At 44.1% G+C, this 17,530-nt stretch overlaps 1 protein-coding gene across 16 annotated transcripts in view; it reads left to right on the top strand.

Moving 5' to 3' along the window:
* The window catches only part of LOC143897516 (bromodomain adjacent to zinc finger domain protein 2B), a 162,447-nt gene that overhangs the window by 127,596 nt on the left and 17,321 nt on the right, over nucleotides 1-17,530 (top strand). For 6 of the 16 annotated variants that reach the window (XM_077406251.1, XM_077406307.1, XM_077406288.1 and 3 more), the window contains 12 exons: nucleotides 8,353-8,580; nucleotides 9,257-9,442; nucleotides 10,021-10,183; nucleotides 10,298-10,315; nucleotides 10,529-10,775; nucleotides 10,996-11,275; nucleotides 11,541-11,926; nucleotides 12,085-12,159; nucleotides 12,235-12,537; nucleotides 12,784-13,058; nucleotides 13,603-13,684; nucleotides 16,224-16,802. In XM_077406251.1, the coding sequence (XP_077262377.1) occupies nucleotides 8,353-8,580; nucleotides 9,257-9,442; nucleotides 10,021-10,183; nucleotides 10,298-10,315; nucleotides 10,529-10,775; nucleotides 10,996-11,275; nucleotides 11,541-11,926; nucleotides 12,085-12,159; nucleotides 12,235-12,537; nucleotides 12,784-13,058; nucleotides 13,603-13,684; nucleotides 16,224-16,802 (2,822 nt within the window). Of the gene's footprint in view, nucleotides 1-3,737; nucleotides 3,845-8,352; nucleotides 8,581-9,256; nucleotides 9,443-10,020; nucleotides 10,184-10,297; nucleotides 10,316-10,513; nucleotides 10,776-10,995; nucleotides 11,276-11,540; nucleotides 11,927-12,084; nucleotides 12,160-12,222; nucleotides 12,538-12,783; nucleotides 13,059-13,602; nucleotides 13,685-16,223; nucleotides 16,803-17,530 lie in introns of those variants that run through there. The other 10 variants (XM_077406375.1, XM_077406372.1, XM_077406364.1 and 7 more) reach the window with 6 other exon arrangements.

Raw genomic sequence — 17,530 nt, 5'->3', positions numbered from 1 at the left:
CGTTCCGCGCGCACAGCATATCTAATTGTTACTCCTAGGATGCACGTGTTCGCGGCAGCGACGCGGGTAGATTTTCGTGGAAGTTGCCCGGCCGTCTCGTGTCGTCTTTTCAGGCCGTAAGATCCGCGTCGTTACGCGACTCGCCGTTGGTCCGGGCTATTTTCTTCCTGGCACGTTCCTGCCGTCGGGGCCTGTGCACCGAAAAAAAATTCCAGCCGTATATTCTGCGTCCCGAAAATAGCGACGAGAAGTTACGTTACGCTGTTCCACGATGGTCGGGGTCGGGAGTAATAGTAGCGCTTGGCCATTTTCAGTTCCGACGACGCCGCGCCGCGCCGCGAGGAAATTACGAGCGAGTAAATGCGCGTGTTTCCTACGTCGCGCTTTTATCGCGGAAAATCACGGGGTCGTTAACGTCGATCAAGGGAATTAGCGTCGTAAAATGATCGCGGGGAGCTCTCGATAGTGCGTCCAGCTGTGAGTGGTTTCTCTTCGCGTACGTATATGTACACATACACTTAGGTGGAGGGAATTGTCGGCTAATTAAATCTATTTGACTACCAAAGTAATGCTTCCGTAATCAAGTAATCATCTTTAAGAGACAGCTATCCGAATTACTCGAATTTCTGATGTATAATCATATAGTCTCCCAAAAATTTTTTTTTTCTAAAACGATTCGCGACAATTGCGAACATCAATCGCGGGATTAATTTAAGAACAATGTACATTTTGTGTATATTATTTTGAAGTTACACAAAGGAGAATTACCGACTGAAACGAAGCAGAATTCAAGAATTGCGTTAATTTCCTCTGCATCGGCAGACCTCACCTTGTTCTCTTTTTTCTTTTTTTTTCTCCCCCCTTCCCTTCGCTTCGCTCTCTCAATTCCCGCTCGTTTTCGCCGCGCGCGAGCAAGCGCCGAAAGTATCGGGTGTACGCAGGTCTGGCCGCTTCTCTGGAGCGAGTAAAGGGCCACCACTCGTAATCCTTGGTCCCTTTCCACACCGGTCGGCTGCCGCGCGCGCTCATCAGCCCCGCGTATATCTATAATACGCACGTCGCTCTCTCGCCCCGTCTTCTCCACCTCGCCCTAAACCCCAGGCCCGGCTCCGACCCCTCCCCACTGGCCGGAGCACCGATCGATTTAATAACACGGCCATTTTCCCGGCTCACGGACCGAACGAACACGCTCTCCTCTCCCGAGCGACCGAGATGATGCTGCTGCTGCTGCTGCAGCGCGACCGCGCTCTCATCTCGTTTCATCTCGCTTAAGCCCGCGGCGCACGGAGCGTGTTTCGCTGCCGCGTCGGAATTCTCTCGCTCTGTGCGTGTGCATATCCCGCCGCATGTCGAGATACCTTCCTCGCAGACCGTCCTGAGCAACGTGACGAGCAACGGAATTGGAATCATCGAGCTGCTACAGCGACGATCGAATCCAATCTTCTTGCATTATATTTGCGCTACCCTCAATTATCGCTATTATCGGATAATATCTTGGATAATTAGCACTAAGCGCATATCTATAAACGCTTTATACTAATTGCAATTAGATCAATTATTAAGTGAATAATTAGAAAAATAGTGTCCTTTAGTTTCTCAATAGGAAGCTTGTAAAATCCAATTTTAAGCTCAAACATATTTAATGTGGATTTTACGATTAAAGTAAATTCTATTCTCGATCAATTTATTACGATCCGATTATTTCCTATCTCGCCTTGTTTCTCTAAACTTGACTAAATTTAACTAAACTAACTGCATACTCGTCGGGCTTCGATAATTCCACCGCGCGCACTGCAACACGCAAACGCAACGGGAAAGGATTAAAAACGCGCGCGCCGCCCTCCAGCTTTAGCCCTCTCTCCTCTCGCTTAGCTTATTTAAGATTATAACGACGTACACGAGAGAGAGAGCGCAGGCCGCCGCTGCGGTTTTATTAGAAGCGGCCGGAACGCGTGGACATTTTGGAGGCGAGCAATTCCGATTTAAGCCAACGGGATGTCTGCAACGATCTACCGGTCGGACATTCTCGCCGGCTTGGATTGGCAGGGGTTAAATTTACTATGGCATCTGATGATATCCACGCGGAATAAACTGCCAGGACCATACGTTTAAATTATATCTCGACGTATTAACTATCGATTGTCCTTCCCACTTTGCTTCCGCTACGGCAAGCCGGCCGGTAGTCCTCTATTGAAATAAAATGTTAATTACTCTATGACCGCATACACATAGGAATACAAACGTATCACAAAGCAAATGAAGTCTCGAAAAGCGCGGTGCGAGTAATTTCTTGTGTTATAATTGATTTTTTTTATACCGTTGACTTCGATTTCTCTCGAAAACATGTTGTTCTGATGTCTTCGACCCACAGATGTGAAAGAAGACAAATGCACCGTATAGCGTTACCTTGAAACTCGCGAATGGAGTGTCGACAGGACGATGCGCGCAAAAGTCGTCGGGACTCGGGGAAAAGTTTCGTGATGCAGTCCGCTGTGTCTTATTTGTATAGCGTTTTACAAATTGGCCTTTCGTTCTCATATCGGGAAGATACATCGCGTCTCCGCTTCGAAATACGAAAGTCACTTAAACGACAATTTGAAGGATACAGCAGGACGCGGTAGAGAATAAGTCGGGTACAGAATTATTATCAGAAGAATATTTCTTGTACGACAGTCAATTTCTGAAAGAAAATACGAAATACGTTTCGCGCGAGTCTAGAGCCGATTTCACAGTCTCCGATTAACGTGATCCTCCGATTAAACTCACTCTGCATCTCTTTCTGGAAAGAGACGAAGAGTGAGTTTAATCGGAGGATCAAGTTAATCGGAGACTGTGAAATCGGCCCCCATACGCAGATATCAATTTCAAAACGGAAAAAGGCAGGTCGGGAGGTCAAAGTGGCCTCGATTTGCATCGGTCGCGGTCAGGGGGGAAAAAAAGCCTCTCGAGCTCTCGAGGCTCTCGAGTCTGTCGATTAGCAGGGGAGGGGGGGAACAATGTACGGGGGGGGGGAAAGAGAGTTCTTCATTAGCGCGGCACGAAAAACAGGAAATTAGCGTCGCGACGCGACGCGTCACGTCGCATCCGAACGAACGTGGACGGCGGCGGCGGCGGCGGCGGCGGCGGTGACGTGTGCCAGCCGGATGGACGGCGATGACCCCACCACGCGATCCTCTCTTTCGCTCTCGCGCCCGCCGCCGTCGACGTCGACGTCGTCCGCGCCGTCCCGCCGCCGCGCTCCTCCGCGATCCTCGCCCCTTCCATCGCCTCGCTCGTACGAATGCTTAATCACAAATCGATAGACGTGACGCATCGCCGCGGCCTCTGAGATACGTCGACTTGCCGCCGGCTTCGGCTTATCTGCATTTCCGACCGCTTCGTTCGCGCGTGACTGGCGGCGGGTTAGGGATCACGAAGCGCGGCCGATCGCAATCGTTCCCTGAGAACTCGCCTCCTAGCTCGTTCCGCTCGTTTCCTCAACGGGTAGTTAATTAATGTTAAACCCAACGTTTCGCGAAAACGTTTGATTTAATTTGCCGACCGCCTTGAATTTTCCCAGAAGCGAGAGACAGAGAAAGACAGAGAGAAAGAGAGAGAATCCGGTCGCGCGTTATTTCGAGGTCTTCACGGAGTGACGTGTTCGGAATCTTTCTCGCTGATGAGAGTGACGTAAGGCGCATGTAAAATCTCGCTGTCGACAGACAGCCCAGTCGCCTCCGTTTCGTTCAGTCGCGCTGTGGAACTGTGGGATGCTGGTACCGGGCGATACTATATGGTGACGCTGTAATGGGAAGGAGAGGTTGCGCGCGAGCGAAGTGCAGTGCAATTACGTTCGGGGATAATGGTTCGTATATTCGCGCGTGTACCGTTAACGTTCAATGTACGATACGCGTCTGCCACCTCTCGCCTCGATACAATTACGATTTACGCCTGAAACCCGCGGAGAGAGTCGTTTCCTCGAATCTTGAGTACAGCTTATTTTAAGGAGAGCTTCTTCCAGTCGTATTTGCTTTGCGCCCGTATAAGTGTGTCGCGCGCGTGAGATCTGCTTCTGAACTAGCGATCCTCGCAATGTTGTCCGATACGGTTTTCATCTCGAAGTAGCATCTTATCTCAGACGCATTGCAGCTTTTTTCGTTCTTTAACCTTTAGAGGGTGAAATTTTTTTTTTTTTTTTTACTATTTTTTCCTTATTCAACACACCAAATTTTGCCTGAAAACATCAAATATAGTTTGTGTTATTTGGGTGGTCGATATCTCGACCACCCCACCCTCCAAAGGTTAAAAATTAAGCTGCTACCGCGCGACACACACGCGTGAGTTGTAGCAGAATCGACATTGCTTCAATTGCAATTATTTCTACATTAGAGGAATAATGTGTAGAGAACTTTGTGGTTTTATTCTAAAATAACAACTAATATCATAGATAGTAGAATAATATATTAATAATTTAGATAAAAGTGATGTCGCATATATCGCATTTGTTGCGTTTAATATCACGTCTTACCGCGGGATTAAAATTCTCTTCGAGTATATAAATCAGATATATAAGATTTATAATCTGACGGTAATACATTTTAATATACTCACATATCGAATATATGTGCGAGAATATATGGGCCATTATCATCAAACGTCGCTGATTAGATAAATGTTGTAATGTATGGCATGCCGTTTAATTTTGTGTACAAGCCATTAGTATTAATTATGGCAAATTGCCAACCGCGTTGTGATAATTGGTTAGTACAGAAGTATAGACTTTACATTCACAATGATTTATAATATAATTTAAAGCTTTGTAGGAAATAAAAAAATAATATCGTTATATCAACTTTTAATGCGATTTAAATATAAATAATAACAATATGATACTGTAAAGAAATATAAATTTATCAAACGTGCTAAAGCGACAGACGCAATAGTTGCTTTCCATTTACATCAAAACTCAGATAATTCTCACTTGTGACATCATAACTCATTGTCAGTTAAATGCACGTTCTTTTTGCATGCTGGCAAGTGAGATTCAACTGAGCTTTCATCCACAATCGAGACCATGTGCTTTAATGAATCTAATAGACCCGCATTAAAAGTGAGGCTATGGACCTGTTGTTATTATTATGCGATAGCTTTGTCACCAAAATAAGCAAGTAAATACTGAGTTTAAAGTACTCACATAACTGAGTGACTCAGATCACTTGAGCCTAAATGGAAAGCAACTAATATTTACAGCGGATAGCGAGATTCCGGTATGGAAATCTAATGATCACGCAAATTGTTGCAATTTAATCTATAAATAGGTGCGTGCTTTGATGTCTATTCTAATATTGGAAATACCGGAAAGACTTTTATGAATACAAGATGAATCGAGTAACAGGCGTTATCGTAACAAGTTCAACGTGAAGGAGCAAAGAATCTCTTGAACTCGATTAATCGGTATTTATCGATTTAACGTTTCATATCTCGTGTTTCTTCTCTTTTTCGCGTAAGCACGTCCGCGTATATACGCTGCAATACGACAATCTAAACAAAAGGTTGATTTATTCGAGACGCTGATGCCGTTTACGCAGTATCGCATCGATACGGATGTAATTTCTATTCGACGATATATGGGTCACGTCACACGTGTATATGTATTAACGTCGCTTCATGTCGACTGGAAAAGCAACGATGGGAGTAAGCGTTAGCGCGCTCGTCGCCGCACCTTTCAACGTTCCAACGAGCGTATTTTATCGGCTGTCTTTACGAGCTCCGGCACGGCAACGTTACATCAAACAACATATATATATGTGTTCCGAAAATGGCGGCCACGGTTAATGCGTTAGCCGGTCGTCGGTTATTCGAATAAATGGATTGCCGTTAAAGCATCTAGATTAAAGAGGAGAGGGCATACGACTTTCCGCTCGTCGTTAAGTCATTAAGAAAAAGAAAATTGTTCCGCGCGTTATTGCAGGGTCGCCGCGGAACAATCGAGGTCAGAAGCCGGGCGGTACCTATACGCGAACGGTATTGTGTAGCATCCAGGAAATTGATGGTGAATGAAATTACGACGAAGCCTTCAGTGAATTAAAAAGCGCGAAGGGTACCGGCTATATATATATATATATATATATATATATATATATATATATATATATATATATATTGATTGATGCCTTTTCAAATATTATTCGGTTCTTTCTCTCATGGTTATCCGAAACTCTTGGCACATCGACATTTTTTGGAGCTGCGCCAACTTTGGGGCCGCGATTTACTTACAGCGCTGAACACCCCGTTCAAAAGGGAAGACGAACGAGAGAGAGAGAGAGGGGGGGGGTGGGAAAGAAAATTGAATTTTTAACGTCTCATAAAGATATCGGACGCTCGTTCCTCGGCTTTTCGCACAGAACGTTTAAAGGACCGTGGAAAATCGATGACGAATGAAACTTTGATCCCGCCGTGTCTCATTCACCGTATTCACGTGGCGGTGCATTGTAAACACGTGCGTATGCACGTAAACCATTATGCGGCAGCAACGGCGGCGATGGCCGCTCTCCGCGCTGGGGTGAAGCAGTCGTATAAGCCGGAGTACGGAGTTCAACGACCGGTATAAATTAAAGCGGCGCTCGGATTTCAATGCCACGGCCTTGCTCAAGGCCGTCGCACTCGTAGAAAATCAACGGTACATTTGCGCCGGCATTCGTAACAATAAATTGTATGCGAATACGACGTGAGCGATCGGGTACAACCACCCGCAAAACTTACGCAATATTGTAAGATGGATTCTTTTTCTTGCGACATTTCGCTCATTAAATTCAAATTTCTATAAATAAAGCTTGCGCGATTATATCGCAACATTTCTTCAGCGATGGGAATTCTTATTTCTCTTTTTGCAAAAAAATATAACATGGTTTTCTTTCTCTCGGATATAAAATATTGTCTTGCGACAAGAAGAAAATTCAATTGAGATTTATATTGTTAATCGAATGTATAGTTTTTGTAGTTTTTTTACAGTCTTTTTATATTTATAAAGGAATGGCTTAGGTTTCCCTAGTGTCGGTGCGATTGATATCAGCCTAACAAATTCTTGGCATCCGCGAATTTATTTCCCTTGCGCCTGCACCGGATGCGTGCACTTAATTTCTAAAATTAAAACACGCATGCATGCACGATTTACTCAATTACATCATTTATGCGCTCTTGCGTTACAGAGTTACAGGGTGCTTTGTTGTCGCTATTATTAGCGCGCGTAAAAACGGTTAACGCGATTTGGTAGGGGGCTTTAATTGCAGGGATTGTTAAGGAGATCGAGAGAGCCGGGGTTATTTGAACGCTCCTGCGCAACTAATTTATAAGCAAAAAATTTTTATAATTTGATAGGGAACGTATTCGCGCTTGTTGCGGATATTATATACTTTCGCCTCGTTCCGAATATTATACAAAATATTATTTATAACATATACCGGCGCGGTAATATTGTAACATTTCGCAAAATTATCGCGACGTGTTTAACAATCTCGAGCTCTTCGCAAACATTCACGGTGCATTTGTAACGAAATCATTTCCCAATGAGCGACGTATTTATTCATCGCGCGTGAGATTCACGTGCGCGTCCGCCGCGCCTCGGTTCACCGACGCGATTTTTCCACGAGCGCGCAAATGTATTCCGTTGCACGATAGAGCGCGATAAATTAGCGTTATTACTCTAACGTGCGGCATTATGACGTAAACAAATAACATACACGTTGCTCTCGGGTAATTAATTAATTTACTCAAATCGCCGCGGGCGGGCCTCGATATTGCAATACGGTATAGGCACGCTATGGTAGGCATCGATATGAGTCTATGCAAAACAGTTGTCGCACTGTTCGCGTCCAGTACCACAAAATCAAAGGGGTCATGATTGCGAATAGAGTAACAGAATTAAATTCCACAAAGCATGAGTGCGTCGCGTCATAGCGAATAGGGCTGTTTGAACTGAAGTTCGCAAATTAAGTTTTGTGACTTACAAAGAAAAGTCTTCTTATATAAAAATAAATAAATATAAATAATAAAATGAATAAAGCAATTCACACTGATATAAAAATTAAGTATAGGTATCTATAAATACTGTAAATGGTTGTCTTTGCGATAAAGTAAGAATCGACAATTCGAAATGGACGTTTTTATTGTATTAATATCGATAGTCATATCTGAGGCAGACAACACTCGTTTTCATTGACTTTATTTTTGCTTCGAACATCAACGCGATCCCTCGAGACAGCGTTGTTGCTGGCTCGAGCGTCACTCATCGACGCGCGGGGCTTACGTAAGGGGTACGCGCCAAATTCGCGGGTTCGCGCCCATTCATAACGGTCTCCTCGATTTTAATTTTAGCATACTGGCCTCGAGGCGACAGCGCAGCGTCGTCGCTCTTCGGCGGGATGCCGGGTGGTTATGGCCTGGGGGCCCCCCATTTGCCCTCGGCTTACGCTATTCTGGGCCGGGGGAGCTCAGCGCCTGGCTTCGGGGGCCACACACCAGCCTCGGCGCCACCCCCGTCCCCGTACCCTCACAGCAGCCTCGGTACACTCAGCGTGGCCGCCAGTCAAGCTGCGAGTCTGGGTAAGTAAATTTTCCCCTCCTCTTCGCCTCCCGTCTCTTATGTCTCCTCTCTCCTTCATGCACCCTTAAAGTCCCATCGATTATCATGATTACACGCGTTATTGAAGCCAGCGTCGCTTCTCCTCGGAAGCGTGTCTTTCGCAAGACTATTTCTTTGGCTAATATCTAACGCGACGCGTGTAATAAGCGTAACGAGATGCCATCATATTTTCATGTACAGCGAACTGATCAAAACTGCTTTTCGACATCTTTACTCAAATACGATTCTCGAACTGTTAGCAGAGATATTTGTAAGGCCCGATAAATATCATGCGTGACAATCGATATGATATTTTAATTCGCGCAAAGGCTTATCAGAGTTTAAGTAAACATTGCTAAAATTCTATATTTTTGCATAGAGCCGATATACTATGCGCACTTTAATTTTCTTGCAATCCAAATCAGGGAGACTAAAGATTTTTCCTCGTCACGTGACGCATCTTGACGCATTTTGAAGAGATCGCGAACTCACTTATTTACATCGACGTCGTCTCTTTCAGGAAATTATTTTGTTGTGCCCCTCTCTCTCATTGACTCGTCCAGAGCCAGGGCAAATGAGCGATGTTGAGCCGCGTTTCGAGATCGAATTTTATAGACCGGGCGTGGATTTACCGGAAGCACACCGTTCGTGTTGCAGGCATCAATCCAGCAGCCAGTGCATGGTGGACAATGGCCTCTCATCTGGCGGCGCAAGACTACCTCGCGAGGCTACAAGGAGCGGCAGGACTCCCAGGATTTCCGCCCGGTGCCGAGAGCCTCCTGCCGCCGTATCCCGCCTCTCTACTTAATCCCCCGTCCCTCTCGTCCCACAAGTCCAGTAAGTGTAAGTAACAACGATCGAACAATGCTGCATGGTGCGATGCTCGAGAAACGCTCGCTTCCGTACGCTTAATCCTCGATTGCCGAGTCCTTTCCGAGATAACAACGTCGCTCGGAATAGCCGAACGGGTATATTTTTAACCGTTTTCTCTCTTTTTTTTAACGTTTCTCTAAACCTGCCGACGTGAGACACGATTTTTACTTCCTGCTTTTAGTTCACGGTATTTTTATATTTTTTAAATTTGTTCAAGTTATATTTATACATGACTTTTCCGTCTTATCGCTATAATTATTTTCTATTTTGCGAGCAAGGTGTTTTGTGTATTTTTATGCATTTTTTTAAAATTATATTTGAAGTTATAACGTAATTCTAAAGTTTCTCTCAAGTTTCGAGTTAAACAAGGTTACTTGTTAATGAGATAGAAACTTGAAACTCTTGAAAGTTTATGAATCTACTTTCGTTAACAATTGACAGTTGCTGATCTTGGATTGACGCGAACGTGGACGCGTTTTTTCGACGATAATCCGAATTAGGGAAATTGCAAATGTATAATTATTTCGTTCGTTTTCACGGCCGAACAGCTAAGTCAAGTAAGAGTCACAAGACACCAGCTAGCAGTAGTAGCTCAACCACGCCAAGTATGACGAGCAGCAGTCTGCCGGTGTCCACTCAACCACCGGTGACGTCCTCTCATCACAGCACTCCGGTCAGCAGCACGCCAAATTCGCAATCGAACGTCGTCAGGTGAGAGATTACTCGTTTCGCATATTAAATACACGACCCAAAGCTGCAGATTGATTTTATCTAACTCGCTAAAAAAATTGTATTTTCACGCCATCGTTTTTTCTATCGCGACAGTTCTGCGAAGGAAGGAAGGTGAATATATCAATTCAATTATGCGGTAGATCTTTCACGACGCTCTATTATACGATTTATAATTAGAATTAGAATGCATATAAATATCCAGTTTTTAGATCTCAATATAATTAAATTCATGATTCTCGCTATTTTTGATTATCATTATTATGTGGCTTAATCTACTTCAATTGTTGTAAAGGATAAATAACTTCACAGCGATGTTTTCTCTAGTGATCCTAGCAGTATATTGGGAGGTGTGCGCCTACCTCCCGACACGGAGATTATCAAGTATACGTCGAGTATAGTCGGTCCGAAGGTTCCTGGGACGACGAACCGCGGCAGGAAGAAGACAATATCTTTGGACACTCCTAGCGTCAGCGTACATCCGCCGGCCGTCCCTGCCCTTAGCGCCCATCAGATCAACACGACGTCATCCGCGTCGCTAATGATGGAACCGAGGAAGTATAATCGCACGGGGGTACGTTCAGCCGCCGCACATGTTGGCTGCAATTCTGAAACACCTAAGCATAAAATCGCAAGGAGTCTATTACTTGTTATTCTTTGTTGCGACGAGTATTTAAAAAGATTGATATTCAGTTGCGGGATTAAATTTGCTTCCTTAATTTTACATCCGCTACGAATCTAATGTAATCACGCGCAATACGTCGTGTAATCGTGTGCGTTTCGTCTTTCCTCAGACCGACTCGAACGAATACAGAGATTCGGTGGATCGAGTAGAGGTAATCAAACTGCCGGCCCATTCAACGAACGGCTCCGTTCTGTCGGCGCCACCGACGTATACTAGCAGCAGTAGCAGCGGTAACAGCAATGCGAACAACAACATCAACGATTCGGACGCGCCCCTAAATCTCTCCCTGAAGCCCGCCACGACGAGCAGTAGTTCGCCGATTTCTGGTAGTCAGCCGCTCAGTCAGCTCAGTAATTTAAGCCAATCGTTACTTGCCTCCGATCGAACGTGTAAGTATAGCAATTGTGCGCGCGGCATTTTCAGCCGTTTTAAAGTCGTGTAAAGTCGTCAAAATTGCGTAAAGTCGTCGTATGTTTTTATTCAGTGGAAAAATTGTTTGGGGAGTAAAGAGATAGAGAGTTAAGAGCAATTTTTTGCAAATGTACAATATAAGATCATCGTTTAAATCTCCATATTTTTGAAAATTATTTCCGAGAAGTTTATTTTTTTGAAGATACATGATTAAAATAACAAAAACTTCATGGATTATCGTAGCGAGACGAAAGCCCGGACCAAAGCCGCGAAGAGTGCCGCAGAATTCGGTGCCGGTGCCAGCGTCGCCTAGTCCCTCTTTGGCGCAGCTCTTTGCCGCCGCGGACTCGCCACAACGGCCGAGTAGCGGCAGCGAGGAGAGCGAAAGTGCGAGCACTGCCACCCATCACAAGGACGGTAGGCCACGAAATCTCGGCCGCGGTGTGTCGAAGCCTAAGAAGAACACGGTCGCGTCGTTGTTAGCTCAGAGCAGAGCTCTGGGAATTAAACCTACTCCGACTTTGGATCCAAGTGTGCCATTGTCTCACCAAGTATCGTTGTTGAGATCGAATATATTGGCGGCTCAATTGCACGCTTCCGTCGCTACTGGCCAGGACGATAAGAACCAGGTAAAAGCCAGCTACCGGACTCAACATGAAATTCCTTTGTGTCGAGTATTAATTTTAACGTTATGATTACATTGTACTTTAATAGAGCATTATTCTTTTATTCTGACTTCTGTACTTATCTAATTTCCATATATCTTTACGATTATCTTTTGTTAAAGTACTATCACTTGCTAACGAAGATACAGAAGAAGAAGCGACCTCGACCAATTCGTGCTTCGTGGGCGAGGAGCCATGTTCGTTTTTCTTTTTTTTTTTTTACTTATGATTTCGCACTAAAACCATTCTCCCTATATTAGAAATCTTTGCAGGAAAAAATGAAAAACAAGTTGCTGGAGGCCTCGGGAGAAGAGAGTAACATGGACGTGACCAGCGAGAGCGGCAGTAACACCGACGTTGTCACGGATACCGATGACGACAATACGGAAGGCACACCCAGCGCGAAGAGGAGAAAGCTCAAGCCCAGCGAAAGAGACCTTCAAATGCCGTTAGAGCGCGGTTGGAAGCGTGAAACAGTTATCAAGGGACTAGGAAAGACGGGAGTGATAAAAGGCGACGTGTCGTATTACAGCCCCTGCGGGAAAACTTTTAGGAGCAGTCCCGATCTGGTGAAGGTTGGTTGCAACATATTACGATCGGTGATGGTTGGTGTACGTTATCAAAAGTGATTTGCATGAAGTTGCTGAAAGTTCGAAGTACTTTGTCAAAACTTTCTATCGTCGATTTTGCTATTATTGCGATATCTACGGCGCGACACATAATAAAGAGATAACGTACCGAAATACAGATGAGGTTTAGATTGATCAGATTACTGGGCCCTCAAGAAGAGATTTCAAGACGAGACCTCTTTCCGATTTCAGTTTCTGGAGCATCAGAATCCAGCCGAGCTAACAACCGCCAATTTCTCGTTCTCCTCTCGCCCGTTGGTCGGGGAATTCCTGCAGCCAACGATGGGTCTAGCGGAGGCTGAATTCGTCAGACTCGGTGCTCAGGAAGTAGCGCGAAGATTGGAAGAACTCAGAGCGGTCGGTGGTTTCAGAGACGCACGACCGAACAATCAGTACGAGAGAGACAAGCTGGCTTACGCGAAGAAACTCGCGAAGGAAGAAGCGCAACGGCACAAAGAACAAGCTAGGTAAGATACTCCATTATTCAAATATGTTGATTATTACTTAAATCAATATATTTCTGGAAAATGTTAAATAATGGTTGCTGGCGTGCGTTAAAAGATAGAAGAGCTGATGCGTATATAAGTTACTATTTGATATTGAGATCACTTCATAAAATTATAGAAAGTTGATGATTGTCGAATAATAGTCAAATAAATCATGAAGTTTAATGAAGCGTTGATCTCGTCACTACGTGAGAGCAGTTAAGTATTTATTCGCTTACTGCGGAACTGATTACTTAATTCGAAGTTTCGCGATTGCAACATGTTGATGTTTTAATTAACGCGCATTTAACATTTTTTACCGTAAGATTATTGCGTGCGCGTAATCGCAAATGTTATCGAGCGAAAATTTAAAAGTGAATGTCGCTATGTTAATTCGGAACTGGAGTTTTATCGAGCGTTTGTAAAATTTATGGACAAGGTGTTACGAGTAACCCATGATTAATGATTTATTTGAATGTTTTTACTGTTCGGGGATTACGTGAACTTAATGATACCCTCATTGTAGGCTTATTAAGGAGCAAGAGAAGACGGAACGGCAGGAAACCTTGAGACGAGAACGGGAGATCAGGAATCAACAGCTACTCGAGGTAAGTCGACGTCTACCACCGAGTTTCCTTCACGTTTGTCTCGATCTCGTTGTTTCATTCACACGAAAAACTGTTCTCTTATTCTATTTGGGATACCTACGTTTTTTTGTATTTTGTCCACCTGTCGTGCGTGTCGCATGCTCTCTGTGTGTGCCGTATTTATATATATATATACATATATATATATATTATCTCCGTGTGTATATATATATATATATATATATACATCTGTCTATATATACATATTATATATACGACCTTTTTAATGAATATTCTTGTATAGAGAAACTCTTTTCTTATACTATATACGTCCATTGAACCTCTTACAACCTCTAATGTCCCAGAATACACGAGACACCCATAGCCAACCAACAACCGCTAGCGATAGTGACAGGAGAACCCAGCATGTCCTCCCACCTTACCCCTCCACGCCCTATTTAATTTTCACCCTTTTTAATTTTGCCAAATGTGTTTAATTGTTTGATAAAAATTGTTGAGAATTGAGTGCAGTCGTGATTTTGTTTTTATCAAACAAACGCAACTACTGTTGAAAGGAAAAAATGAATAAAAGTAAAAAATAACTACTCTGGCATTCAAATTGTTTAATAAGAGGAATGAAAGTTTTATTCCGTTTATGAGCCACTGTTTCTTTTTGACGTACGCTAAAATACACGCGCTAAATTTTTAGTTATTTTTTTTTTAAATGCGAACGCGAGAATCGTGAATAAATTAATATAGATGCCAATATTGGTTTAAATTCTAAAAATCTTCGCGCGATATTCGATATTTCATACACCGAGATATGTTTTGAAACAATTCCATCTGTTCTCAATCGATACCGTTGATGCTTTTATGTATACGTTGTAAACAGAAGTATCGTTGATACATTTTGTTTCCCATTATTTTTGTCGGCGCCATCGGATAATGAGAGAAATAATTGTATTTCATTAGGAATTGTTTTTGACAACGCAACGAAAAATTTACGTGACAAAGAAACATTCTTGAACGTTTATTGAAGTAATACTATCCAAAATTTCATCTTTTGACCAAATATATTATAATTTTTTAATTGATATTCCTTTGGTTCCACATCGCAGCCATAAGGGCAAATGTACAATCATTTATATTGTTTCAGTTATGTGAGACATTTAGTACTATTTTTGGAAATGTTATAACTTACGCAAAATTATTAAGTATTGAATCATAAAGTGTGTATTAAGTGAAGAATCGTATTGCCGAGAAATATTTTCCATTCGTTACCGACTCCCATCGGATTCCATAAGATCGAAGACAAATTTTTTTATTTACGTCTTGCAAAACGTGCGAGGATACATTTCGATATTGGAATACGTGTTTAATGGGATCGACGTTATTCTGGAAATTTCTCCTGCGCGAGGGAAAACCTCGACGAAATAGAGGCGCGCGATTGTAGGAATTTCAAAAGTCCATCCATTGTGATAGTCCTCCAAACTGCCCCATCGGAATCCTCGCGCAAGCTAGATTATCACCCTGTCCCCCCTCAATCACTGTCACTCGTTCGTTCATGTTTCCTCGCATTCACACACGTATTCCACATCCACACGCACATCACTGGCCCGTACATACACACACAACCCGTGCAATTTGAAAGAATAGAAGGAGACGTCAGACGACACAATAGTGTAGTGACTGTAGCTACACTATATGTAGTGGGCTCATATGTAGTGAAAAAACGCGAAATAGGGATGCCCAGATCGTATATAACCGATCCAGATAGATTTTTCCCCCCCCTGGGACGTAGAGAACGAAATATAAAACGGATGTACATCATCGATGCACATTATGTTTAGGCGAGCTAACTAAGATTGGCGTAATTTAGCAAGTTATTGATGTAATTGAGAGCGTTATTATTTTGTTATGTGTGCATTGTGTTGTTACATTGTGTTCAACATTACGAGAGATAGTCGAGAAAGTTATTTTATCATATTTAATATCTTTTCACATATAAAAATAGTCAACAAGTATGTCGCGTGTTTATTTTTTTCTTTTTAAATGGTAACCGCTTTTATGTGCTTATAGTATCTAAAATTGGCTTTGTCGGAATTACACTTTTTTAACGGCGGGGTACGCGGAGTTCATAAAATTGGAGTTCATAAATTATTCAAGTCATTAATGCGACTATAGAATTAATTTGCCGATAGTATCGCTTTATTTTTAATTTGTTTTCGTGAAATGTTAAACAGTGATACATTCTAAATCTCACATCTTAATCTTGCGAACAGATATTAATTAATACACATATTTCGCTTAGGAAATTCGATAGCGCACATTTTGGTAATATATTTCACGTGGGAAATGTTTCATTGACAGTGTAATTTTGTCTCGTACATTATCGCATGATCAGTCCGCGTAAAGTGATCTCCGCGTATCGCCCCGACTTAATCCCCGCCGGTCGACCGCGAACGACCGGTCGCACGTGGTCGCTAAACGACCATCATCCTCCCGAATTAACGCGATCGATTATACATTGGGCATCCCTGTAAACCCACCACCAACGCAGGGTCGAAAGCGGCTCGCGTTCACGATCAAGCAGAAAATGAAGATCATCCAAGAGATCGAGCGCGGCAAGAGCAAGAGCGACGTGGCTCGCGAGCTGGGTCTGGCGAGCAGTACGGTCGCCACCATCTGGAAGAATCGCGAGAGCATCGCCGAGAGCTGGCGCAACCGGGACATGATGCACCAGGCGGACGTCGAGGATGTACCGTCCTCGAAGAAGCCGCCGTCGATGTCGTCCCTCGCGTCAACCACGGCCGCGCTCTGCACGCCGGTGGCGATGACAACGATGACGACGACGACCGCGATGACGACGACGCCGCCGTCGTCCCTGGCAACCGGCGTGGTCGTGCCGCCTCCGCAGGTGCAGGTGGTGCCGCCGGTCTTGCCGCCGCCACCCTATCCCACCCTGACCTTGCCGCCGGCGTCGGCGGGCCTTGTGCCGTCACCGCAGCCGACGGCGCCGATCTCCTCCTCGTCGAACCTGTCGTCGACCACCACGTCGACCGGCACGACGACCGCGACCATGCCGCCGGACAATACTCAGCAGGCACAGACCCAGACGCAGAGCCAGGAACTTCTGGAGGTAAGATGTCGTATGACGCATCCCGACCCTCTCCCCTCTCCCCCCCCCGCCACGGCCCCGAGTCACCCCGTCCACGGTCTTGCCCGCCTGGACCCGTTGATTCCACCCCTTTCGTACCACCCCCATTGATATCCCTCACGTAATATCTCGAAGCTCGATATCCCCGACATTTGCGCCACTTGGATCCATCATCGACCACATCATGTTCACTAATGAGTGTTGTCATATTGTCTTGTGAGTCGTTATTACTTCCGGATGTCCCTGTCTCTCCCCTTTGACTTGAATTTCCTCCGCGACTCCGGACACGGTTCGCGATAGAAGGGCGAAGAGATCCCCCATACCCCCGGAGGTAAGCGTTATACCGTGAGTATACCCGGCTCGCGGCCCGCGGTTCTTTTACGTGTGTTTTGCGTGGGGTGAAATAATATAAGTGCTTCTGATGCTCCCACAGACGAATATCGTGCGAATTTTACCATTTCACGTCAGCCTTGTTGTCTCTTCAATGTTCTTCTCAACGTTTTGCTTTGAAAAATTATGTCCACGGTAAAATGAAACCTCCGTCAAACCATCTAAATAAAAAGAAAATAAAAAGTAAAGTACATCGACTTGTTCTTCTTCTTCTTTATAAAACATGCGTCGCAAAGAGAATAGTTGGGAATAGTTTTGACCGGTGTTTTCCTAAATCAATTAAATAAATTATTTCCTAATAAATTATCATAAATTCGCTT

The sequence above is a fragment of the Temnothorax americanus genome, unplaced genomic scaffold (genome assembly GCF_048541705.1).
Source record: "Temnothorax americanus isolate GAGA-0224 unplaced genomic scaffold, ASM4854170v1 Scaffold1, whole genome shotgun sequence".
Classification (NCBI taxonomy): Eukaryota; Metazoa; Arthropoda; class Insecta; order Hymenoptera; family Formicidae; genus Temnothorax; species Temnothorax americanus.
This window is presented reverse-complemented; position numbering and strand designations above follow the sequence as displayed.